At 37.1% G+C, this 27,918-nt stretch overlaps 1 protein-coding gene across 6 annotated transcripts in view; it reads left to right on the forward strand.

Moving 5' to 3' along the window:
• The first annotated feature begins 292 nt into the window (after window positions 1-292).
• PHYHIPL (phytanoyl-CoA 2-hydroxylase interacting protein like) overlaps window positions 293-27,918 on the forward strand; it is a 94,884-nt gene continuing 67,258 nt past the window's right edge. The window contains exons 1-2 of one of the 6 annotated variants that reach the window (XM_061405032.1): window positions 293-398; window positions 957-1,001. In XM_061405032.1, coding sequence (XP_061261016.1) covers window positions 293-398; window positions 957-1,001 — 151 coding nt within the window. The other 5 variants (XM_061405034.1, XM_061405036.1, XM_061405035.1 and 2 more) reach the window with 5 other exon arrangements.

A 27,918-nucleotide genomic window follows, 5' to 3' on the forward strand; every position in this document is an offset into this window, starting at 1 on the left:
ACGTTCCCCGCGCGCCGCGTCTCCTCCCCGCCGGGCGCGCGCCGCCTCCTGCCCTCGCGCCGGGTCTGTCTCGGTCTCTCAGAGCCGCACGCTCCGCGGAGCTCCAGCCACTGCCGTCGCCTCGGCAGCGGCTCTCCAGCCCGGCGGCTCAGCATCGGCCCCTCAGCGCCGCGTCCCAGGCCACCTCCCTCTCATCCGCCACTCCCCTTTCCTTTCCCGCCCTTCTCTCCCACACGGTCCTCGGAGAGAGCCTGGATACGAAGCAGGCGGACGTGAGAAGGGGGTTGGAAAAATGGAGGTGCCGCGCCTGGATCATGCCCTCAACAGCCCCACCAGCCCCTGTGAGGAGGTGATCAAAAACCTCAGCCTGGAGGCCATTCAGCTGTGCGACCGAGATGGTAAGAGCGGCCGGGACGGTGAGGATTGGCCGGGGTGGGGGTAAAGCCCGCTGCCAGACGCCGCGGCCACTGGGGCTCCCGCCGACCCTGCTCGCCCGGGCGGTAGGGTCTTTTGTTGTCCCCCTTGTGCAGTTGAACGCTGGTGGGGGCTCCCCTTCGCGCACCCACTCTCCCCTCAGACCCAGAAACAAAAGGACCCCGGGGCTCGCGGGTTGGCTGGGGAAGTCGCCGTGGTCCCCGGCTGCGGAGCCCCTCACCGTCCTCGTCCGCCTGGCTCCCGCCGAGAGGTTGCCCCGCGAGGGCGCCGTTCCCGCCGGCGTCTCCTGCTCCGGACCAGGTGTTTCCGATCTTTGCCGCAGTCCCGCTTTCTTGGGTCTCCCGGCGAAAGCCCTCGGGATGTTTCCAGCGTTGCCCCCTGCCCCCAGCACACACTCGTTAGCGGTCTCTACGCGGAAACTTACTAGTTCCTTTTTGAACCTCACATCTTCAGACTTCCTACATTTTGAAGTCTTTTAATCCTTTCAAAATGGAATTTGAAGTGACAGTTTTTTTTTCCAGTGAAGGGGCAGAAGAGTGCGTTTCAGCACCAAGGACAGCCACAAGGTTCGTGGTTTGAAACTGTGATTCAGAAACTGTCAAAAATGTGTAATGGAAGTGGCCTCGTATATCTGCCGTGATTCAGAGTATGTGGCGAGTACTCACCGTTGTGTCTTGATATTATATCGCTTATTCTATTGTTAAAGTTGACAGTCTCCTTAAAAAGGAAATTGATTAAACAGGACTGAGCGTTAGAGGTAGACTAGTACAATGTGCAGTGTGGGTAGTTACAGCGCTTCTGTGTTATTAGTTGGAGTAGTTGGGGAGTCAGTGCTATTTCAGTAATGTGAAATAAAACTCCATTTGTAAAGAAGTCATCTGATTAGTACTGACTGATGTAATAATTGTAAAAAAATTATACAAGTGACAAAGGAAAAATAATTTATGTGTTGTCAAGATGACCCTGAACAGTTTTGACTGTAAATGAAATTAGTGTTTAACTGTGTATAGAGATGATTTAAAAATGGTTTTTAGTGACGGTTATGTAGATATACTAATAAACTTACAATAAGGTCATAAAATTGATCAGTATATAATCCAAGTAGAGAGCAGAGGTCTTGTTTCCAGTCATTTAAATGGTAATAACTTGATTAGGCGTTGCTGTATAGTACAGTTTAGGTCAACTGAACGCGAAATTTCCGTTTATTAATAAATTAGGACAATCGCTCTTGGATTAATTGCTCTTTGAAGCCAAAGGCACTTTAAATAATTTTGAAAAAGGTGTAGTATAGATAATAAATATTCTTGCAAAAGGTGCTTTTATTTTCTTCATCCCTAGACTGTTTTGGTCACCATAGTAATAAGTGCACATATTTTTGACATTAACAATTCATTGTTTTGGTATTCCATATAGGAAGTTGCACTATTGGACTGTACAGATTACTTTTAACATACCACATAGAAAGTCCTATGGGTTTGTTTATACTTTTGTGAAATGATTTTGTAATGTTACCATTGTAAATATTTTTATTTTCCTATGCTGCTTTTTACAGGAAGCAATAATAAAGGTAGATTTTATTTTCATCTGCTTCAATGATTTATCAAAAGCTCGTCACTGTAGTTATTGGAAATAGGCAATTCATGGTTGCTCCTCAAAAGTCAGTAGTTAGTACTTAAAATTGCACTTACCAGATGTTTCAAAGATACTAAGAAAAATAAAGTTTTTTTTAATGATCTTTACAGAGTTAATAATGTACAAAAATTAATGTCCTGCATTTACCATGTCTCTTCTCCTAGAGTATAAGTTATTTTATTTTGGTAATGTTTTTTAGTTTCTATGATTCACATTACTAACCCTGCAAAAATGAATGAATTATGTAACATTTAATTGGGGATGTACTGGCACTAGGCAGTTTGAAAATTACTACTTATTTGCAGACTTCTAATAGATTCAACACATTAAATAGAGTTTCATTTTATAAAATAGCTTATGTCTTCAAATACAAAGGGCTCTCTTTATTAAAAGATGTGTAAAATGTGAAGATAGTTCATGTAAAGATTTTGTTAAATGCCTAACTTTACATTTTGTGAAACTCTATATGTCAATTCCAAAAATGTTAAGTTGACATCATAGGAATAATTTAAAGGAGATGATATAGTTACTTTTACAGAACAATTTTAAAATGTGACATTAAGTTTTTCAACCAGATCTAGTCATACTTTTATATTGAGAAATTTTCAGCCAGATGAATTTGCTTCCTTCATTTCCTTCCTTTCACCCCCTCTCCAATCTCATTGTTTTACTTCTGGAAATATATAACACAAAAATCTGTGGCAGATCTGTTTTGCATTTAAGTACATAATGAGTTATATTTTCATAATTGTATGATTGTAGAAATAAATACGTCTTGTTTGCTCTGTACTTTTCCTACTTTAATATGAATCTGATGATGGGAAAAATTAGTGCAATATTAATTCCTTAGAAGTGGAATGAAGTAGAGTAAGAGAAGATACCATGTGATTGTTTAATAAACATTTCTTTTTACCTACTCCACTTACAGATGTTTTTATAATGTTTTGCATTTTACATCAACTGAGAGCTATAGCTGCTGGTAAACATAATTATGTTTTATTGTCTTATGCTTCCTTGGCGCTCCTCTTTTATGTTTTTTTTTCCCTTGTCATTTGCCTTTTTTCTTATCTGTTTACATTATTAGTAACAATTTACAATGCTTCTTTTTCCCATCATCCCTCAAAATGCTTAATAGTTTCTGAAGAATTTGTAATAGAGTCCAAGTGGTCATATAATTGGATATTTTAATTAAGCAAGAGGGTTTTCATACACACATTATCTCATGTGTAGTTTTATCCTAGGCATGTGTGCTCTGGTTGCTAATACAAGGCCCTGCCTAGATTTCACTTATAGTTCAAAATGAGGATTCTGGACAGACTTCTATTAGAAAACCTCTGAAGATGTGCTGTTTTCTTACAACATATTTCTCTGTTATAAGAAAAAGACTGTTTCTGTTCTTCTTCTCTTGTATGTTGAAGTGGCTTCAAGTGACGTATATGATACACTTCAATGGTGAGTTTTCAAAAAAAATCAAAATAATTTATCTGGAAGCATTAGTAATATGGAAACTTATTTTCAATTTGTTTCTTCTCATAGATACTTTAGACCCTCACTGACCTGTGACATTTCAGAACAGCTCTGACCCCACACATAGAATTCTACACTGCTTCTCTTCATCTTTTTTTTTTTCATCGTACATATGGAAGCTTTCTTTCCTTGCTGTGGAGGAAAGATTCATCTTTATGTTGCTTTATATGCATCCAAGCTCACTCCACATATTTTGAAAGATAAATTCCTTTCAATTTGGACTTTACCTTATTTACTTAATATAAATCAGCTGAGACTGTCTTCTTTATTGGTGTGTGAATTAAACAAATTTTAAGTTTGAAAACAAAAGGTAATACAGGAGTGTTTAGTAACACAGTGCTGTATTAGATCATTCTTAATGGTATGTTTTAAAGCAGATGTCTAGGATGAATACTCTTAACTATTACCTTTCATAGTATAAGAATTTAAAGTAGGCATTACTGAGTCTCACTGACATGCGTGTAGCATGGTGGTAATACCATTTTACATTCAGACCTCTCATGAAATGTTGACTCTTGATACATATATGATCTTAGGAAAATTACTTAATCACTTCTTAGCCTCAAGCTTTCTCATGTAATATGGGTATAAAATGTCAGTCCTGTAGGGTTGCTGAGATAATTTAGGTATTATAAAATAGTTCTTGACACAAAATAGAGAATAGTAGTTATTTTAAATGGAATATTATTCTCCATATACCTTCTTGAGTTGAACTACTGCTTTATAATTCTTCATTATTTGGCCAATATTTGGTTTAGATGTTTTTTAAAAATTTCAGTTGTGTTTTATGTAGTAAATCTTATGTCACTTCAGTTTCATAAGTAGTCAATGGAAGCTAAATTCTGAATTTTAAATGAACAGTAAAATCACAGTTATAGTACTCTAATCTTTGCTTATGTTTTTCTATGACATCAGTTATATCCTTCTCAACCTTAATCCTAAAATCTATTTTCAGCTTCTGTTTGAAACCTGCTGTTTGCTGTTTTTCATGTACATTGTGACCTTGATACCTGCTTTGAGTAGGTATTTGCATCAGAGAACGTCTGTGTTCTTGATTCAACAATTGTTTTCTTTCTTTCTTTTATTTTTTTTAAAGTATAGATCTGTACTAGCACATGTGACCTCTGGGTTCAATTATTTGACCCAGATATTTACTATGGAGATGCTATGAATTTTTATTAGTATGAAAACAAAACAAAACTAAAAGAAACAAGCAAACAGCTTGGAAACCATCAGATTATGTTAAACAAATTTATATTTTTGGTAGGGGCTCTAATTCATTCCCAGAGAAGACCAGGAAGTTACTAGAGTAAAAGTCTCATCAAAGCATATGTGACCAGGCTCCCTCCAGTGGTAGAATGACTGATACGTCATAAGTTGAAACATTCTTGCCTAGGTAATTAAGCCAATTAGAAATTCACTGTGTAGAATACTATCTAGAAAACTTTCAAGTCACCTTTAAAAAAAATCTTGCTGGTATTTCCTTCTCTTTAGGCCTAAGCTTTATTTTTTCCTATAACTTTAGGTAATAGTTTCATGATGACTTTTATATTTTATCTTGGATTTCAGGATAATAATAATAATAATAGCAGGTACATCAGTTATAGCAGTAAGCATGATCCTTCTAGTTTTTTGTTTTTCTTCTCTGTCCTTAGTAAATGTATAATTTGTTTTCCTTATATATTTGCCTCTTTCTTTGGTTTATTTTCCATTTCTTTTAACTTTCTCTGTAATCATTTTATTGTTCATAAATTTAAATTCTGTCTTTACTACTATAAAGCATTTGGCTCATTTTAAGAGTTTAAAATATTTTGTTAATATTAGACAGTAAACTGTCCTATTAACACATACAAGAAGTAAAATTAGTATTTGGGGAGGACTTCTAGCAGAAATGTGATGAAAGAGTTGAAGAGTCTTGACAGGAAAAATAGACAGCCTCAGCTTGTTCTCAGTATGGGAGGAGAGTGAGTGGCAGTGGTATAAAAGAAATCTAAAAATAATTACCCAAAATTTGTGATTGATTGAATTTTCAAGCCAAATGAAAAGTGACCAGTGGTAACTGTAGGATTTTAGATTTAGGAAATCTGAAGAATCATTAACAAGAATAAAATTAAAAAAATAAAAAGGAAAGGGTATTTTGACATCTGATGACAGTATTTTACATCTTAAATTTTAGGCCTCAGTGGACATCTAAATGCATCCCAAATACTTTTCCAGGGCTGCTTCCCTCTGAGAAATCATTCTCAGAATAGTTTTTATGTACTGTTTTCTCATTATTGTTTCAGTGTGGATGCTCACAAGAAAATCCATTTACATTCTTCTTAGACACTCCTTTTCCTTCATTCTCACTATTCCTGCTCTTTAAGGCTATTTATCATCCAATGATAATATTTTGAGAATCATTAGTAAACTACTTGATACAGAGGATTATGAAATAGATTTTTTTGAGTCATCTGCACAAAGACAGTTTTGGAGTCTTAGGAGACTTTTTGCAGGGATGTAGTACAAAGTGAAAAGAACATGTACATTAAGGTATTTGAAGTCTAACGTGAGAGACTTCTTTGGAAGCATATATTAAGCCTTTACCAATTCCACCTATGTTCCAGGAAAACGGTTCTAGAATGAAGAAGAGAATTGGTCACAGAGCTATGTATTCCACTGGGGAGACTAGAACTTGGCTGAACAAGGAAGATTAGAATTTGACTTAGGTTTTAGAGTGACCTCCGAAGAGCTTTGTGTCTCTCCCCTTGAAGGTAAGGAATGATCAAATGCTAGGGAAGGCCAAGTTGAACCTCAAAGATGAAATGTGCAATTCAGGCTTGTTAATGCCGACAAGTACTCTACGTTTTGAAGTCCCTCATTAGATGTGAGTTGAACAAAAAGCATCGCACTCCAAATTGTGGTTAGTTTGTTTATGATGTTTTGACTACTTGGACCAAGTTTGTGGTTCATTGTAAAGGGTTGTGGGATTTTTGCATACGTCCTGTTACTTGAAGTGTTTGTGGAAACTACTGTAAATAGATCTTTTTGTTTTCTATAGCCTATGCGAGTGTTGTTATCTAATAATAGTAAGAAAAGCTTATAATTTCCCTCAATGTATGCCGGTAAAGACAAGGCACAAAATATTTTTCAATATGCTTACCATGATTTTTCTGGAAAAATACTGCCTTACCTTCTCTAAGTCTGAATGTTGGTAAATCTCCTAGTCTTTAACAGTTTTAAAGCTGATGATAAATGCAAAGAAAAATGACAGACTGTTTTTGAGCATCAAGTATGTGATATGTTCCTTGTGATTGCATTTTCGAGTTATATCTGTGATGTAGAACAGGGATCAGCAAGTTACAGTCCTTGGGCCAAATCTGAAAACCTGCTGCCAGTTTTTTAAATAAAATTTTATTGGAATAAAGCCATGCTTATTTGTTTATATATTGTCTATGGCGGCCTTCTTGCTAAAACATCAGAGTTGTGTAGCTGTGGCAACAGACCACATACTCCACAAACCTTAAAATACTTATTATCTAGTCCTTTACACAAAAGGCTTGCCAACTCTTAATGTAGAGGGCTAAGAAAATAAATTAATATCTCTTGATTGGAATAAAAATATTGAAAGAGTTTCTGAAAAAAAAATCATAATATTTTGCTGTTATAGATTACCAGGGCTATAGATTATGCTGGTCAGGCAGAGTTCTGTGGAAAGCTTAAAAACCTTACCAGGCAATAATAGGAAACAAGCCCTGGTTTTAATTTGAAATCTAGGCATCATATAAATAACTTTAGAAAGAAATACTAGTTCTGCATCACAATCTCATTAATAAATATGTTTTAAAGAATCAAACATGATGATACGAACTTTGAGAAATACATTTATATTGATACATATTACAAACATTTATGTGTGCATCATATTCTTCCTTCTAAACCAAATTCTTATTGAAAAAGACTCAAGGTCTTACTCATCTTTCTGTTTCCATAATCTCACATACTACTTCTCAGTCTGTATTTTTTTTCAGTGTTTAACCTAAGACTGTCTGATACATTATAAAAATAGAATAAAAATGAATTATTAGAAAAATGAAATTTAAAAGATCCAAAAAGATTCAACAGACATAAAATTTACTGTCAAATTCATATACAAGTTTCCAAATGCTTAATCCTAATTTTTATATTTATCTCATCACAAATTGATAAATAGTTTGCAAACCACACTTTGAGCACAATAGCTAGAGGACGGTGACATTCTATCCTATTGAAAGCTTAATTTTTAGGTACTGAACTTAACCAGTTAATATTCTCACTTTGTTTCCTTTTGTTTTTTTACTTGCCTTGTATTGTTACTGTTTATACATGTATTACAAGTTTAGGATCTCTGTTAAGAATTGGAAAAAGGATCCAAGAATGTGTAATTTGGCTCCTGCATTTAAAGAATTTACTGGCAGTTAGGGAGATGATACATTTAAATAGATAAATACGTGATAAGTATATAATAGTATAGAAGAAAAAGTGGTTAATTCTGTCTTGAGTCTCTCAGATGACTTCACAGAAGGAAGCAACATATTTTGTGGGTATTAAAATTTAAAAATTTGAAGAAGCAGAATAAGGGCATTTCTGGCAAGATAAGTGCATATATAAAGGCATAAAACCATATATGTCCTAGGAATACATAGCACTTAGTATTGCTAAAAAAGAGATATTCCTTATGAGAAAATAAACTAAAAGCTAGTTAGGGAGAGCTGTTAATAGATTATGCCATGATCTATAGTTTGTATTTATCTAGTTTAAAATCATACTAGTAGACTCCAAACTTTGTAATTTGTAGAGAACCTTTTAAAGCAAAACCACCACATTTTAGAGAATTCTTAATAAGTAAAAGTAGCATTTTATTAGTATACACTTATCCTGAAATTAAAAACATACCTAGTATTTCAAATAAAGTCAATTGATCAATGGATATAGTTAGAAATTAAAATTAGCAGTTTACTTGAAAGTTGTTACTTTATATCAGCCTGAATATCCACTTTATTTCTGAATTTTATTTTTATTGCATTGTGTCTAGGAAATTCTGGTTCATACAGATAAGTAGTGGCAAATGATAATGTTCTTAATTCATTTTCTCTTCTCAGAATACTCTTTAAATAAATTGATTCAGACTTTAGAGAAATAGTAAGTTGTTTTTTTTTTTCCCTCAAAGTGTAAGTCCTTTTGGAGGGAGGTAATAGAATTGACTCATCTGTCAGTTCATTTTGTCATTGTTCAGTGTGAAAATAATGTATCTTGTAATATTCTGAAATATTCATTGATAACATTTTTTAAATGCTCACATTTTTTTGCTGATCTCTTAAAAATTTCAGAAGAGCTTAATTACTTGAATGACGACTCAACTGTAAGGATCAGTTTCATTATTGATACTTTATATGTATCTATAAGCTTGGTAACATTTGTGACTTTTGTCAGATTGAGGTTTTTCAACTTGTTACAATGCTATATAATCATATTAGTGTGCCTATTATTTATATTTGAAAGATATTTGTATAAAAACTTTTTAATGACTAAAGTATTTCTTGTTTCTTTTGAAGTATTTATATTTTGCTTCAGGACATCTATTTAAGTTTGGCATGAAGAAAACGAATTTTGAAATTTTCTATCTGTAACAATACAGTTAACCCAGGAAAAAAAAGAAAAACCCATCAATTTAAATGATAATCTATGTGTGATTAGGCAAAACTGTTTTGAAATATCTTAGTATCCAATCCTTACTAGTGAACAGTTAGTACTTAATGAACGCTGGCAAAAGCTTTTATAGGAGCTACCACTTCTGAGATTTTAAAATTTTTATCTACTTCCTTTAATAGAGTTGTCTCAACAATTCTTACAGTTTAGTTGATGATGTGTTAAAAACTGATTTAAACATTAAAATTTTCTTGTTGTTTGTATGTTGATTTAGCATCCTTAAATTGACCTATTTGAGAAACTTCTACAAAAATAAATGCAGAGATCTGCCACATTCAAATTCTAATGCAGTTAAATTGGAAAGATTTTACATAATTTCAACATTTGAATTAATCAAGCATATGTGATGAATAATTTTGTATTTTCTGCATTTTTAGACATGTACCACTATTTATTTGAGTTTTTTATAACAGTTTACTAATTTAACATATTTGTCATACTGTTATATAGGATTTAATAAGACTTTTGTCCAATCATGTATGCTGTTCTTCATAGGTAATATGGTGACTTTATTCTGAGCACATTTTAATTCCTAGATTTATAATAATTTCATATACACTTTTTTTTCCTTCAAAATTGTGGAACTTGTTAAAGACTGTATCATTACAGGTTTCCCCTTGATATGCAAAAGCAGAGCTTTCTTCTGAAAGCTTTTGTAAGCCAAAACGGTATAAAATGAAGAAGCAGTTAACTTGGGACACATATTGCTAATGTATGCACAAAATAAACCCAGATAAAGCATAGACGCTCACAGACACAGTTCAGAGCTCTGGGACTTGATGCTGTTATGTGGAGTGTAGTTCTCAGGAAAGGAACTTGGAGGTGCAGCTCTTCCTGCTTGGGGTGCACACTGCCTCAGTAGTGGCTCCCTGCCAAACAAACACTGAAGGCTGTTTTTGATTTTTTGCCTCCTCTTGTAGAGGGAAAATTCTCTTTGGATTTTTGTGGCTGGAAAAAACAGGTACTAGTGTAGATATTTTGTAAAAGTGAAGTGACATAAAGCGAAGTCTTGGGAAAGTGGAGGATAGCTTTATTTGCAAACCTTTTTAAAATTTGCCACTGCAATGTAAATTCTACTGACAGATGACTGTCATTGAACTTTGGTACAGTGTTTTAGCTTTGAGAGCTCCCAAATGTTAGCTGAAAGAGCAACTGTTACTAATTAATAGGAAGGCTTTGAGATGTCTTGAGTGAAATCGGTCTCAATATATCCATGTTAACACCTATGTAAGATTCCTGCTTTTAACGAGGGACCCACTTCTAGTTTTATAGGTAATTATTTTTTATAACCTATACTGGAAAAAGTAGAACTATAACCCAAACTTAGAGTAACTCTATCACATGTGTAAAGAAATACACAAAATTCATAAGCCCTTCTATTTAACTTGTTCTAATGAGCTAAAGGGACAAATAGATGCACCTGAGCCATGCCTGCAACTAATTGAACACTGCTTGCAAACCCATAATGTTTGCAAAATTTTACTTGAGGGTATACTTGTTGAATAGAAAACAAACATGAAATATGATCAGAGCCACAACCTTTTTATACATTATGCCATTTTGTGTACTGAAGTAGCAGGCCAAGTTTTATTTTGATGTTTACCCCAAATCTCATAATTCAGCACAATTTAATATATGCTTTAACTCAGTTTTTAAAATAGTTCAAAATTATTCAGAAGAAACTTAAATGATAGTGTTTGCTGAACCTCTTAATCACCTTTACTAAAAAATATAAAACCATTTATCAGAAACAATTTAAATCATTGGATCTCAGCATTTGTTACCAGGAGGACTTGGTGAAGCAGGCTGCTCCCTCCACCCCTGAGTTTCTGATTTAATAGTTCTGGGGTGGAGCCCAAGAATTTGCATTTCTAACAAGTTTCCAGGTGATGCTGATGTTGTTGAGTCAGATACCACACTTGGAGAACCACTGCTGTAGGCAGCATAACCAAAGAAGTCCTTAGGTAAGGAAAAGTTATTTACATGTTTGGTTTTAATACATACAACCATTTGAGGAATGAACTGGAGTACTGAGCTCAGGAATCTCACCACTTATGGGGCAATTATAGATAAAAGTATTATTTAGAAAAGGAAGATGAAAATTGAGAGTGGAATTGAACATTTTTGAAGTAAAGTCTGTTGATTTTGTGATTGAACTGAAAGTGTGAGATATGAAAAGGAATTGTTGTTGATGGCTAAATTTACTAGATTGGGTACATTTTGATGCCAGTAAATAAAGTAGTAATTGTTGGAGTGAGTGTGCAGGAGAAGTCTTGGTATCAGAATATTAACAAGCTATTAAAGTCTTCCGAACAACTTAGGTTTCAGGTATTTATGGAATACCTCTGTGGAAATATCCAGGAAGCTCTTAGAAATATCTCTGCCTTATTGGAGTGTGTCTGAGGATAAAGATGGAATTTGATAGTCATTTTCAAGCTGTTTTTCTACTGCTTCTCTTTCTCCTTTCCTGTGTACTGTGCTCGGTCTCTCAGTCATGTCTGACTCTTTGTGACCCTATGGACTGTAGCCTTCCAGGCCCCTCTGTCCATGGAGTTTTCCAGACAAAAATGCTAGAGTGAGTTGCCGTTTCCCACTCCAGGAGATCTTCCCAACCCAGGGATCGAGGTCATGTCTCCTGCATTGGCAGACAAATTCTTTACCACTGTGCTACTTGGGAAGCCCCTATCAAATGTTTTTTACTTCATCTTCTAATCAGTCCTTTAGAATCATACTGAGTTGTTGAACTGCTCATTAGAGCAAGTAAATTCTAATGTCGGCATAATTTTTTGTGGTGTCTAAAATGAGCATTGAATTTTATATATTTTATATATATAAATTTTATGTAATTTGGGGAGTTGTTATTTGGGGCAGTTAACATAAAAGAAAACAATTGACCTAAGCTCTATACTTGATAGATTTCTTTCCCTTATATCACCTGGAAAGAGAGTTAAGTATATGATTTTCTGTGCTTACTTTTGAGTTAAATTCACCCATTCCAGTCCATTTTAGTTCACTGATTCGTAAAATGTCAATGTTCACTCTTGCCATCTCCAGTTTGACCACTTCCTATTTGCCTTGATTCATGGACCTAACATTCCAGGTTCCTATGCAATACTGCTCTTTACAGCACCAGACTTTACTTTCATCACCAGTCACATCCACAGCCATGTGTTTTTGCTTTGGCTTCATCTCCTCATTCTTTCTGGAGTTATTTCTCCACTGATCTCCAGTAGCATATTGGGCACATACCAACCTGGGGAGTTCATCTTTCAGTGTCCAATCTTTTTGCCTTTTCATACTGTTCATGGGGTTCTCAAAGCAAGAATACTGAAGTGGCTTGTCATTCCCTTCTCCAGTGGACCACGTTTTGTCCGAACTCTCTGCCATGACCTGTCCGTCTTGGGTGGCCCTACACAGCATGGCTCATAGTTTCATCAGATTGGTTAGATTTCTGTGATTGTGGTTTTCAGTCTGTCTGCCTTCTGATGGAGAAGGATAAGAAGCTTATGGAAGTTTCCTGATGGGAGAGACTGACTGAGGGGGAAACTGGGTCTTGTTCTGATGGGCAGGGCCATGCTCAGTAAATCTTTAATCCAGTTTTCTGTAGATGGGCCATGCTCAGTAAATCTTTAATCCAGTTTTCTGTTGATGTTTCTGTTCTGTTCCTTGTTATTTGACCTGAGGCCAAACTATGGTGGAGGTAATGAAGATAATCTACTTTGAAAGGTCCCATGCACACATTGCTACACTCAGTGCTCCCAGCCCTGCAGCAGGCCACCACTGACCCATGCCTCTGCCAGAGACCCCTGGACACTCATGGGCAAATATGGGTCAGTTTCCTGTGGGGTCACTGCTCCTTTCTCCTGGGTCCTGGTGGGCACAAGGTTCTGTTTGCACCCTCCAAGAGTCTGTTTCCCCAGTCCTGTGTAAGTTCTGGCAGCTCTATGTTGGAGTTAATGGCGACCTCCTCCAAGAGGGCTTATGCCATACCCAGGTCTACTGCACCCAGAGCCCCTGCCCCTGCATCAGTCCACTGCTGACCCGTACCTCCTCAGAAGACTCTCAAACACAGTTCTGTCTCAGTCTCTATGGCGTCTGGGTCCTGGTGCACACAAGGTATGTTTGAGCCCTCTGAAGGTCTCTGGCGGGTATGGAGTTTGATTGTTAACGTGATTTTGCCCCTCCTATCGTCTTGCTGGGGCTTCTCCTTGGCCCTTGGAGGTGGGGTACCTCCTCAAAGTTGCTCCAGCACCACGCAGCTACCGCTCCAGTGCCTCATGTCTTGCTGGGGCTTCTGTGCCCTTGGACGTGGAGTGTCACCTCACAGTCACAATCAAGGCAAATTGGAATTGGTCAAACAGGAGTTAGCAAGAGTGAACATCAACATTTTAGGATTCAGAGAACTAAAATAGACTGGAATGGGTGAATTTAACTCAGATGGCCATTATATCTACTACTGTGGGCAGGAATCCCTCAGAAGAAATGGAGTGGCCATCATGGTCAACAAAAGAGTCCAAAATGCAGTACTTGGATGCAATCACAAAAATGACAGAATGATCTCTGTTTGTTTCCAAGGCAAACCATTCAGTAGTGCAGTAATCCAAGTCTATGCCCAGACCAATAATGCTAAAGAAGCTGAAGTTGAACAGTTCTATGAAGACCTACAAGATCTTTTAGAACTAACACCCAAAAAAGATGTCCTTTTCATTATAGGGGACTGGAATGCAAAAGTAGGAAGTCAAGAAACACCTGGAGTAACAGGCAAATTTGGCCTTGGAGTACAGAATGAAGCAGGGCAAAGGCTAATAGAGTTTTGCCAAGAGAACACAGTGGTCATAGCAAACACCCTCTTCCACAACACAAGAGAAGACTATACATGTGGACATCACCAGATGATCAATTCAAAAATCAGATTTATTATATTCTTTGCAACCAAAGATGGAGAAGCTCTATACAGTCAGCAAAAACAAGACCAGGACCTGACTGTGGCTCAGGTCATGAACTCCTTATTGCCAAATTCAGACTTAAATTGAAAAAAGTAGGAAAACGACTAGACCATTCAGGTATGACCTAAATCAAATCCCTTATAATTATGCGGAAGTGAGAAATAGATTCAAGGAATTAGATCTGATAGACAAAGTGCCTGAAGAACTATAGACAGATTTGTGACATTGTACAGGAGGCATTATTCAAGACCATCCTCAAGAAAAAGAAATACATAAAGGCAAAATGGTTGTCTGAGGAGGCCTTACAAATAGCTATGCAAAGAAGATAAGTGAAAGGCAAAGGAGAAAAGGAAAGATACACCCTTTTGAATGCAGAGTTCTAAAGAATAACAAGGCGAGATAAGAAAGCCTTCCTCAGTGATCAGTGCAAAGAGATAGAGGAAAACAATAGAATGGGAAAGACTAGAGATCTCTTTAAGAAAATTAGAGATACCAAGGGAACATTTCATGCAAAGATGGGCACAGTAAAAGACAGAAATGGCATGGACCTAACAGAAGCAGAAGATATTAAGAAGAGGTGGCAAGAATACACAGAAGAACTATACAAAACAGAGCTTAATAACCCAGATAACCATGATGGTGTGATCACTCACCTAGAGCCAGAGATCCTGGAATACAAAGTTAAGTGGACATTAGGAAGCTTCACTATGAACAAAGCTAGTGGAGGTGATGGAATTCCAGTTGAGCTAGTTCAAATCCTAAAAGATGATGCTGTGAAAGTGCTTCACTCAATATGCTAGCAAATTTGGAAAACTCAGCAGTGGCTGACTGCAAAAGGACTGCAAAAGATTAGTTTTCCTTCCAGTCCCAAAGAAAAGCAATGCCAAAGAATGCTCAAACTACCACACAATTGCACTTATCTCACATGCTAGCAAAGTGATTCTCAAAATTCTCCAAGCTAGGCTTCAACAGTATGTGAACTGTGAACTTCCAAATGTTCAACCTGGATTTAGAAAAGGCACAGGAACCAGAGAAATTGCCAACATCCGTTGGATCATTGAAAAAGCAAGAGAGTTCCAGAAACACAGCTACTTCTGCTTTATTAACTATGCCAAAGCCTTTCACTGTGTGGATCACAACAAACTGGAAAATTCTGAAAGAGATGGGAGTACTAGACCACCTGACCTGCCTCTTGAGAAAACTGTATGCAGGTCAAGAAGCAGTGGTTAGAACTGGACATGGAACAACAGAATGATTCTGAATCAGGAAAGGAGTACGTCAAGTATGTCAAGGCTGTATATTGACACCCTACTTATTTAACTTATATGCAGAGTACATCATGAGAAATGCTGGGCTGGATGAATCACAAGCTAAAATCTAGATTACCGGGAGAAATATCAATAACCTCAGATATGCAGATGACATCATACTTATGGCAGAAAGCGAAGAGCCCCTTGATGAAAGGGAAAGAGGAAAGTGAAAAAGTTGGCTTAAAACTCAACATTCACTAAACTAAGATCATGTCATCTAGTCCCATCACTCATGGCAAATAGATGGGGAAACAGTGGAAACAGTGACAGACTTTTTTTTTTTTTTTGGTCTCCAAAATCACTGCAGATGGTGACTACAGCCATGAAAGTAAAAGACGTTTGCTCCTTGGAAGAAAAGTTATGACCAACGTAGACAGTATATTAAGAAGCAGAGATAATACATTGCCAACAAAGGTCTGTATAGTCAAAGCTATGGTTTTTCCTGTAGTCATGTATGGATGTGAGAGTTGGACTGTAAAGAAAGCTGAGTGCCAAAGAATTGATACTTTTGAACTGTAGTATTGGAGAAGACTCTTGAGAGTCCCTTGCACCACAAGGAATCCAGCCAGTCCATCCTAAAGGAAATCAGTCCTGAATATTCCCTGGAAGTTCTGGTGCTGAAACTGCAACTCCAATACTCTGGCCACCTGATGTGAAGAACTGACTCAGTGGAAGAGACCCTGATGCTGGGAAAGATTGAGGGCAGGAGGAGAAGGGGACAACAGAGGATGAGATGGTTGGATGGCATCACCGACTCAATGGACATGAGTTTGAGTAGGCTCTGGGAGTTGGTGATGGACAGGGAGGCCTGGCATGCTGCAGTCCCTGGGGTCTGACCCAGCTGAGTTGGACACAACTGAGTGAACTGAACTGTGCTTACTGTGGAAATACAGTGGACTGATTTTTCCTTCATGGTAACAGTCTACAATGTATAAAATAAACTGTTGGAACTCAGCAGGCAAATAACGACACTTGAACCTACGAAAGCTAAAATCTTTATACTGAAGCTATTCCTAAAACTTTCATACTGAACATATATTTCCAACATTTTTTAGACTTCTATTAAATTTAATATTTACTTTGTATGTATTGAATACTGCTCTGAATAAGACATAGTCTTTTTTATATTTGATTTGTGTTCTTTGCAGATAGCTGAAAAAACACTAATCAGCCACCACAGTGCTCTCTGTCATTTCTCTAGTGTTCTTAATAGTTTCCTTCTGAAAAATTTGACAGAAAGGCAAATGGCAGTGAAATGTAGCTAAACTATGTTAAACTGTGCTTTCTTAAATGATTTCTGAAATTTTTTGAGGCAAAGTGTTATAAATAATAGACTTTGAAAATACAGAGATTTAACATTTTTAGCTTCATTTATGTATATATACATATATATAAACCATATCAAGATAGTCTAATTGTTACTGGGCTGACAATTAAGTTTTAAAAACACTCTAGAGTGCTGCATTTGTATCATTTACTTATGAGTTTACAAAGCTCTTTTGCCAGCATTTCTATCAACATGTGTTAAATTTTTTTCTCTGAGCACACGGAACTTTTGTGAAATGTCAAAAACATTGTTTTTAAGTAAAAAATGACACCTAAGAACGATAAGTATGATGATGTGAGAAAGCAGAAAGGAGTTCTACCCAGAATAGCTTTTGCTAAATTGAAAAGTAGTTTTGCAAAATTTTTATAGACTAATATTATTATACCAACAGTATAAAGTATCATAATTCACCATGGGTCAGAATTTACTTTAGTTGCTTTTAAAATGACTCTAATTGTCCTGTATTATCACTAAGGGTCTGCAAATGGCTTACTTTTGTTTTTCTGTTATACTCTGCTACGTTTTATGGGGAAGTTAAGTGCTTTGTTTCTACATTGTAAAGACTTTTAAAACTGTTGTGTAAATGCTATGAGTGTTTTGTGTAGGAACCTCAGAGGTCATTTAAGATAATTAATTGGGCCATGGAATAAAGTAATAGAAGTTCTATTCTAATAGTAATATCTAATAGAAGAAATGTTTGATTAATCTTTTCTATATAGACTGATAGTTGGTATATAAAACTATCAACTGTACTGTTATGCATGATTGGTGTATGGAATTGAAAAATTAAAATATAATATTCAATTAGATACCTACCGATGCACTTTCTCCATTTTGATGCACTTTCTCCATGTGATATATTTTGCAAATGTGACAGCCCTTAAAACCAGGTATATAATTAAATCAAGTTTATAGATTATCATTTGAATTGCTATATCACAAAATGTTAGACCAAAATTATCAAAATATTAAGAACACATACTCATATTATTATTTTAGTAATAATTTTAAAATATGTGTTTTGTTATTTTAAATTTCTATTTTGTCCATAATCTGTAATATTTGTAGTACTGCTGCTGCTGCTGCTAAGTCGCTTCAGTCGTGTCTGACTCTGTGCAACCCCATAGACAGCAGCCCACCAGACTCCCCCGTCCCTGGGATTCTCCAGGCAAGAACACTGGAGTGGGTTGCCATTTCCTTCTCCAATGCATGAAAGTGAAAAGTGAAAGTGAAGTCACTCAGTCGTGTCCAACTCCTAGCGACCCCATGGACTGCAGCCTACCAGGCTCCTCCATCCATGGGATACAGTTGACCCCTAAACAACTCAGGCTTGAAATGCACAGGTCCACTTATACACAGATTTTTTTCAGTAAATACTACAGTTCTGTACCATCCTTAGTTGGTTGAATTCCCAGGTGTGAAACCTCAGATACAGAGGGATCTCAGCATCTGTGGATTTTGGTATCTGCAGTAGGTCCTGGGACGAATCCCCTTCGGGTACCAAGGGATGACTGTATATTAGTACAACAGCATGTGTATATAATTTATGAAGAAATAATAGCACTTATGAGTACACACTCAGCAGTTCTTATAGGGATACAAGATCAAAATCAATTCATAAGAATGAATTTTTATTATATTCTGTTTTTACATATCTTGCTTTATACAACAAGGTTTATCTGTATAAATCCACCCAGTGTTCAAAGGTGGATATTATGATTACATCGCAGAATTAAATACTTTATCATTAAAAACATCCTGTAAATATATTTTATAGAGGTATAAAATTGACATAACATTATATTAGTTTCAGGTATGCAGTGTAATGATTTGGCATTTGTATATATTGCAAAATGATCACAAAATAAGTCCAGTTAACATCCATCACCATACTTGGTTGGTGAGAACTTTCTTGATGAGAACTTTCAAGATCTGGCTACTGTCAAATATGCAATAGAATATTGTTAACTTCAGGCCATTTGTTTGTTTCCTTTTTTTTTTTTTAGATTCCACATAAAAGTAAGATACAGCATTTGTTGTTCTCTGGCAGATCTACTTCACTAAGCATAATATCCTCACAATCCATCTATGCTGAGGCAGATGGCAAGATTTCATTCTTTATTGGTGAATATTATTTGTGTGTATATACACACCATATTTTCTTTATCCACTCATCCACTGATGGGCATTTATGTTGTTTCCATGTCTTGGATATCATAAATAATGCTGTAGTGAACATGGTGATGCTTATATCTTTCTGGGGCTTTGCTGGTGGCTCAGATGGTAAAGAATCTGCCTACAATGCAGAAGACCTGGGTTTGATCCCTGGGTCAGGAGGATCCCCTGGAGAAGGAAATGGCAACCCACCCCAGTATTCTTGCCTGGAAAATTCCATGGACAGAGAGCCTGCCAGGCTAAGGACGGAATTAGTGGTTTTTCTTCCTTCAGATAAATTCTCAGAAATGAAATTACCAGATTATATGGTACTTCTATTTTAAATTTTGAGGAATAGTAATACTCTTTTCCATAGTGGCTACACCAGTTTACATTCCTAGTGCAGAAGGGCTCCCTTTTCTCCATATGCTCACCAACCCTTATTATTTCTTATCTTTTTTATAGTCATTCTGACAAGTGTGAGGCAATAAATCTCACTGTGGTTTTGATTTGCATTTCTAATTTTTGGAAGTGCTGAACATTTTTTCATGTACATGTTTTTATTTGTATTTTTTCTTTGGAAAAATGCCTGTTTCGACACTCTGCCCCTTTTTTTGTATTGCTTATTGAATTTTGTGAGTTCTTTATATTTGATCAGATTGTTGTTCTTCAGTTGTTAAGTCATGTCTGACTCTCTTACCCTGTGGACTGCAGCATGCCAGGCTTCCCCGTCCTTCACTTCCCAGAGTTTGCTCAAACTTCTGTCCGTTGAGTTGGTGATGCCATCCAGCCATCTCTTTCTCTGTCACCCCCTTCTCCTCCTGCCCTCAATCTTTCCCCACAGCAGGGGCTTTTCCAGTGAGTTGGCTGTTCTCATCAGGTGGCCCAAGTATTGGAGCTTCAGCATCAGTCCTTCCAATGAGTATTCAGGGTTGATTTCCTTTAGGATTGAGTGGCTTGATCTTCATGCTGTCCAAGGGACTCTCAAGAGTCTTTGCTAGCACTGCAGTTAGAAGGCATCAATTCTTCAGTGCTGCTTCACTTTCACTTTTCACTTTCATGCATTGGAGAAGGAAATGGTAACCCACGCCAGTGTTCTTGCCTGGAGAACCCCAGGGACGGGGAGCCTGGTGGGCTGCCGTCTATGGGGTCACACAGAGTCGGACACGACTGAAGCGACTTAGCAGCAGCAGCAGCCTTCTTGATGGTCCAACTCTCACATCCATACATGGCTACTGGATAACCCATAGCTTTGACTATACATACTTTTGCCAGCAAAGTGATGTTTTGCTTTTTAAAATGTTGTTTAGATTTGTCACAACTTTTGTTCCAAGGAGCAAATGTCTTTTAATTTAATGGCTGCAGTCACGTCCACAGTGATTTTGGAGCTCAAGAAAATAAAGTCTGTCACTGTTTCCATTTTTTTCCCCCATCTATTTGCCATGAAGTGATGGGACTGGATGTCATGATCTTGGTTTCTTGAATATTGAGTTTTAAGCCAGCTTTTTCCCTCTCCTCTTTCACCTTCATCAAGAAACTCTTCACTTTCTGCCATTAGGGTAGTAATATCTGCCTATCAGAGGTTGTTGATATTTCTCCCAGCAATCTTGGTTCCAGCATTTTATCAGATACCTTATCAGATATATGATTTGCAGGTTTTATTTGTGTGCTTTTTTTCATTTTGTTTATGGTTTTCTTTGCTGTGAAGTTTTTTTGGGGGTTTGTTTTTTGGACTGTGCTGTGTGGCTTATAGGATCTTAGTTCTTTGACCAGAGATCAAACCTAGGCCCTTGGCAATTGAAAGCATGGAGTCCTAACCACTGTACCACCAAGGAATTACCAAAAGCTTTTTAGTTTGGTGTAGTTCTATTTATTTTTACCTCCTTTACCAAATCAAAAAATAATTGCCAAGACAGCTGTCAAAGAGCATACAGCTTATGTTTGCTTCTAAAGTGTTAGGGTTTCAGGTCTTAAACATTCAAGTCTTTAGTCCATTCTGAGTTAATTTTGTGTATGATGTAGGATAGCAATCCAGGCTATGCAGTTTGCCACCACCATTTATTGAGGAGACTATCCTTTTCTGATTGCATATTCTTGACCATTGCCCTAAAACAATTGGTAGTATATGCATGGATTTATTTTTGGGCTCTCTATTCTGTTACATTGATCTGTTTCTTTTTATGCTCAATATCCTACTGTTTTGAACTCTATAGTTTTATAATTTGAAATCAGGGAGCATTATGCCTCCAGCTTTGTTGTTTTTTTCTCAAGATTGTTTTAATTACTCAAATTCTTTCGTGTTTCTGTGTAAGTATTAGGACCGTTTTTCTATTTCTTTGAAAAATGCCATTGGTATTTTCCTTGTTCCTGTTCAGTCACAAAGTTGTGTTCGACTCTTCTGTGACCCCATGAACTGCAGCACACCAGGCTTTCTTGTCCTTCACTATCTCCCAGAGCTTGCTCAAACTCATGTCCATTGAGTCAGTGATGTCATCCAACCATCTCATCCTCTGTTGCCCCTTTTCCTCTTGCCCTCAATCTTTCCCAGCATCAGGGTCTTTTCCAATGAGTCACCTCTTCACATCAGGTGGCCAAAGTATTGGATTGTATTGAATCTGCAGACTGCTTTAGGTAGTATGAACATTTTAATAAAATTATTTCAGTCTATGATTGTAGATTCTTTCCTTTATTTGTATTGTCTTACAGTTTTGTAAGACAATTGTCTGTTTTATTTTATTTTATTGAAGTATAGTTGATTTACAATGTTAGTTTCTGGTGTGCAGCAAAGTGTTTCAGGTTTTTATATATATTCTTTTTCCTATTCTTTAATATTATAGTTTATTATAAGATATTGACCATATAATTTCCTGTGCTATACAGTAGGACCTTGTTGTTTATCCATTATATAGTATTCTCTATCTCCTAATCCCCAATGCCCAGCCATCCTTCTCACCCACCCTCCCTCTGGGCACTCACAGGTTTGTTCTCTATATGTGTGAGTCTGTTTCTGTTCATAGATAAGTTTATTTGTGTCATATTTTAGATTCCACATATAAGTGATATCCTATGATATTTATCTTTCTCTTTCTGACTTACTTCACCTAGTATTATAATTTCTAGGTCCATCCATGTTGCTGCTAATGGCATTATTTCATTTTTTATGGCTGAGTAATATTCCACAGTGTATTACATACCCCATTTTTTGTATCCACTCATCTTTCAGTGGACATTTAGGTTGTTTTCATGTCTTTGCTATTCTAAGTAGTGTTGTTATGAACATAGGGCTGCATGTGTCTTTTCAGATTAGAGTTTGTCCAGATATATGTTCAGGAGTGTGATTTCTGGATCATGCATGCATGCTCAGTCACTTCGGTTGTGTCTAATTCTGTGCGACCCTATGGACTATAGCCCACCAGGCTCCTCTGTCCATGGGATTCTCCAGATAAGAATACTGAATTGGGATTCCCTGCCCTCCTCTAGGGGATCTTCCTGATCCAGGGGTTGAATCTGTGTCTCCTGTATTGCAGGTGTATTCTTTACCACTGAGCCATGGGGGAAGCCCTGCTGGATCATATGACAACTCTATTTTAAGTTTTTTAAGGAAGTTCTGTACTGTTCTTCATAGTGGTTGCACTACTGCATTCCCACCAACAGTTTGGGAGGGTTCCTTTTTCTCTACACCCTCTCCAGCATTTACTGTGTGTGGACTTTATCATGATGACCATTCTGACTGATGTGAGGTGATATCTCATTGTAGTTTTGATTGGCATTTTCTAATAATTAGCAGTGTTGAGCATCTTTTTATGTGGCCATCTGTATGTCTTGTTTGAAGAAATGTCTACTTATGCATCTGCCCATTTTTTGATTGGCTTGTTTGGGTTTTTTTTTTTACTAAGTTGTATGAGGTGTTTGTATATTTTGAAAATTAAGCCCTTGTCAGTTGCTTCATTTGCAGATGTTTTCTCCCAGTGCATAGGTTGTATTTTCATTTTGTTTATGGTTTTCTTTACTGTGCAAAAGCTGATAAATTTGAATAAGTCCCATTTGTTTATTTTTGCTTCTATTTATTTTGCCTTGATAGACTGGTCTATGAAGACATTGGTATAATTTATGTCAGAGATTGTTTTGACTGTGTTCTCTTCTAGGAGTTTTAGGGTGTCCTGTATTATAATTTAAGTCTTTAAGCCATTTTGAATCTATTTTTTGTGTGTGGTGTGAGAGTATGTTCTAACTTCATTGATTTACATGCGGCTCACCAGCTTTCCCAACACCACTTGCTAAACATATTATCTTTTCTTCAATGAATATTCTTGCCTCCTTGGTTGAAGATTAATTGACTGCAGTTGTATTGGTTTATTTCTTGGCTCTTTTCTGTTGCACTGATGGATACATCTGTTTTTGTGCCAATACCATGCTGTTTTCCTTACTGTAGCTTTGTACTATTGTCTAAAAATGTGGGTGGGTTATACCTCCAGCTTTGTTCTTTTTCCTCAAGATTCCTTTAGCAATTCTTGGATGTTATGGTTTCACTGGGGAATTCTACCAAACATACAAAGAAGAACTTATACTGAGTCTTCTCAAACTTTTCCAAACTATTGAAGACAAAGAAACACACTCCAAAATTCATTCTATGGAGCCATCATCACCCCAATACTAAAACCAGACAAAGATACCACCAAAAAAGTTAGTTCCAGACCAATATCTTTGAATATAGATGCAAAAATTCTCAACAAAATATTAGCAAACTGAGTCCAACAACATTTGCTGAATAGAGTATTCTTGATGGAATTTTTTTTACTTCAGAGCTTGAAGTAAATCATGCTACTCTCTTCTGGTCTACAAAGTTTCTGCTGAAAAATCTGCTAATAGTCTGTGGGGGAGTTCCCTTGTGTGTAACAAGTTGTCTTTCTCTTACTGATTTTCAAAAGCTCTCCTCTTCTTTAACTTTTGATATTTTGATTTTATTGGTTTATTATAGATCTTATTTTATTTTTATTTATTATTTATTTGGGAACCTCTCTTTTGGAACTCTCTGGTCTTCTTGTATCTGGAATTCTGTTTCCTTTCCCAAATCAGGCAAATTTTTAGCCATTTTTCTTCAAAAAAGTTTTTTGCCTCTTTCTCTGTCTCTTCTTTTTGGACCTCTGTCATGCAAATGTTGGTTCACTTAATGTTACTCCATAATTCTTTTAAGCTCACTTCACTTTTTTTTTTTTTTCCCTGCACTGTTTGGGTGAGTTCCACTGCCCTGTCCTTGAGTTGGTTGATCCTGTCTTTGCTTTATCCAGTCTGCTTTTGAACCCCTCTAGTGTATTTTTCAGTTCAGCCATTGAATGCTTCACCTCTGTGACTTCTGTTTGATGCTTTCTTATATTTTCTCTCTTTGTTGAAGTTCTCACTACATTTATTCTTTCCCCAAGGTCAGTTAGCATTTTTGTGACTATTACTTTGAACTTTTGTCAGGTAAATTACTTATCTTTATCTCATTAAAGATTTTTTATGTTTTATCTAGTTTACTTATTTGGAGTGTATTTCTCTGTTTCTTCAATTTGCTTAATCGTCTGTGTTGGTTTTTCAGCACTAGATAAAACAGGCACCTCTTCCAGCCTTACAGGAGTAGTCTCATGCAGGAGATGAACTCTGCCCTAGCTTTTGGTGGTTTCTCAAGTCTTTGTGATTATTCAAGTAGGCTATTTTATTTTTAATGGCTCCCAGTAATTGAAGAAGTGCCAAGACTTGTCAGTGTCCCAAAGGGGAGGATTTCAGTCAGCACTTAAAAGTCAGGCTGATTTTGGAAGCCAGATCCTCAAAAAGCAGCTATTAGAGTATGCAGATATATAGAGTACTGTAGGACCACTAGTATAAGCCCCACTGACTCCTAGAGCTATGTGATCTGGAGGTGTCTTCTCAATGGCAGTCACAAAAATCATGGCTCCATGTGAGTGTATAACCTCCTTTCCAGAATATGTTGGTGAGGTATAGAAAGGTAGAGGGAGACTGCAAAGATGGCATCCATTGGCCTTTGTTCCCTGTGAAAACCTCTCTAGGTCCCTGTTGTGTGACAATCCTGAAGCCTGCCCCTTAGGCAAAAGCTCTAGGACAAATAAGTCTCTTTCACAGAAAGACTGGAGTGTGGTTTAGCTAACTGTCTGCACAGTGCCCTGGGAGTATTGACCTGCCAAGAACTCTCTCTCTCACTGGAACAATCCCATGGGACACAAAAAACACAAACCTCCTTGGCCACCAGAGCCAGATGATCAGGGAGCATCCACTGAGTGGCAGCTGCAAAAACTGGGGCACCAGACATAGAAACAGGGATACCAGAATTGTATAAAAGCTTTCCCCTGGGAGATACTGGTACTCTGGAGAACAACAGGGGGAAACTATGAAGATGATAGCCACTGATTGGAAAGATGCAGAGGGACAGTGAATAGATAGTACCCACCAGAAAAGAGGGTAAAAGAATGATGGCACCTGCTAGCTATAGAGAGCACAAAGATAGCACCTACTGCCTGGAAGGAGACAAGAGGAGAGCATACAGATGGTGCCCACAGGAAATAAAAAGAGGAAAAAACATAGCTTTAAAAAAAAACAGATGTTACACACTAGCTAGAGCAGAGCTGAGGCAGATTGTGAAGATGGTGTCCCTCAGCCAGCAGCCCCCTGTATGTGTGCCAAGTTAGATGACTGCCCCTCATGCCAGAGCTTTATGATTAGCAAATGAGTGTCATTCACATAAAGGCTGGGTGCTTCTCTATTGGCTGCCACTGCCCTGAGCCCTGGGGTGGGTGAATATGAACACATGAGACCTGTCAGAGCCATTTTTCAAGTCATGATAGCCCTATGGGTCTTCTAGATGCAAGCTCTGTTGATTTTCAAAGCTAGATGCTTTAGAGGCTGATCTCTCAGGTGCAGGACTTAAAAGTTGGGGGGCTCAATGTAGGTTTCAACCTCTTTATTGCTCTGGGAGAAACTCTGGGCTCTAAGCTCATTCCTGGTTGGTGGTTACTGCAATGGGAATGGAGTTCAGGGCAAAATTGTGTACCAGACTCTCCCACGAATTTTGATGAGAGACTTCTCTCTTCATCTGATGCACAGGAGTCACTCAGTTTTTAGGTTCTTTTCCAGAGAAAGTTATTCCATATTACCTGCAAATTGTGTCTGTTTATAGAGGAAGGTAAGCCTAAGATCCTTCTACACTACCATCTTGAACAGGTACTTTAAATTTTTAAAGATGATGCAGAATTATGAATTCCCTTAATTAAAAAAAAAGATAACTTCAGTTATGTATATGAAATCACAGTTTAGGTGCTTATCAGGGAACTAAAATTCCACAACAAATTTAGAAACATCTTGCCATTCACTACTCCCATTAATAGTTCACTCTTCTAGAAGATGTTGTCATTGTCCTCCCCGACTCCCAAGGCATTGACCTTTAGAGACATTCTTTATATCAAACCTTAAGATAGTATCCATTGAATTATTTCTCTTCATTGGTCTAATCTGATTTTATCTTCTATGACTTTAAAAGTGAATAATTTTGAGAGCCTCCTTGATGATCTAACATCGCTAGTCTCTCTTCCAATCATACCTTATTCTTCCTCTAAAAATAATCTTTTTTTGACAATAGGTTTTCAGTATTTGTCTTCCCTGTTAAGAAACTTTATTTCAACTGCAAACTAGTGAAGAGTTTCGTGAAGGCTATTTCAACCTTCCCCCTCTTTTAGGGTTATTTGATTTTGGCATCTGTCACCACATTGTTCACCAAGTTCACCTCTCTGACTCGTCACCTGTACTGTTTATCCCCCTACATTCTGTATGTTTCCTTCCAAAACATCACCAAGTTCAAAGTGAACTGCTTTACCATGGACAAGTCATTGCACCATGCCGCCAGGGCCAGCATTCCCTCCTTTCATTTTTGTCCCACGTTTACTGATGTCATCTTCTGTTCTGGTTGTGCAGTAATTCATTGCCTTTTGCTTAAGGTTTTACTTCCTCCTTCTGTAGGATTGTACATGTTGAATCTCCCAGTAATTCTAGAGATTGCTTTCCTTTAAATTCAATCTTAAATCACAGTTATCCTCTCTTTTAATTATCATTTATTCTATTTCAGAATTATTTTGTGCTCCTCTTGCACCTTATTTATATTCATTACTTTTTATCTTACATCAAATACAGTTGCATTTATGTTCTTTTTGTTGCTAAGTACTCAGGGTTGTACTTAAAGCTTGATTTGAATTTGTACCCTCTTATGGGATGAAACACTGGGAAAGAGTGGGCACAGGAAAAAGAACTGGATCTACATGGTACTTGCCTTCTCATTTTGGTAGTTGCCAGCTCTCCTTTATATTAATCTGGCTATGATATGATGATTTTGAGGAATCAAAATGTTGTAAAGCCTTTCCTATTCCAGTTTCAGCCTTCTAATAATGAAAATTGAAATTAAACCGAAAAACTTAATGATATATGAAAATTGTAAATTGAAAGTATTGGGGGTAAATCTGGGCCTTGATTTTTTTTTTTTACTTAAATATGTATTTGAAACCTTATTTGAAGATTAATGGCTTGTCATTTATTTATTTTTTATTCATCTAACAGAAAAATACGTAGGAAGGTCTTCTAGTGACTTGTTGTGGGAGGGTGTCAGAATAAAGTAACTTGAAGGATGAATAGAAATTTGGAAGGCAAAATTCCTGGAAATGGTGGATGGGAGAGGGATAGAGAAGAGAGGCAGGACTAGGCCAGGTAGGAGAAATCGTTCCAACAGAGGCTTAATAGTGACAACTGAGAATGGGATTTAATAGAATTTAGGCCAGAGAGGAAAATATGCCAGATCTTGAAGGGCCAATGTAGACAGTTA

This window comes from Bos javanicus, chromosome 28 (assembly GCF_032452875.1).
Source record: "Bos javanicus breed banteng chromosome 28, ARS-OSU_banteng_1.0, whole genome shotgun sequence".
Lineage (NCBI taxonomy): Eukaryota > Metazoa > Chordata > Mammalia > Artiodactyla > Bovidae > Bos > Bos javanicus.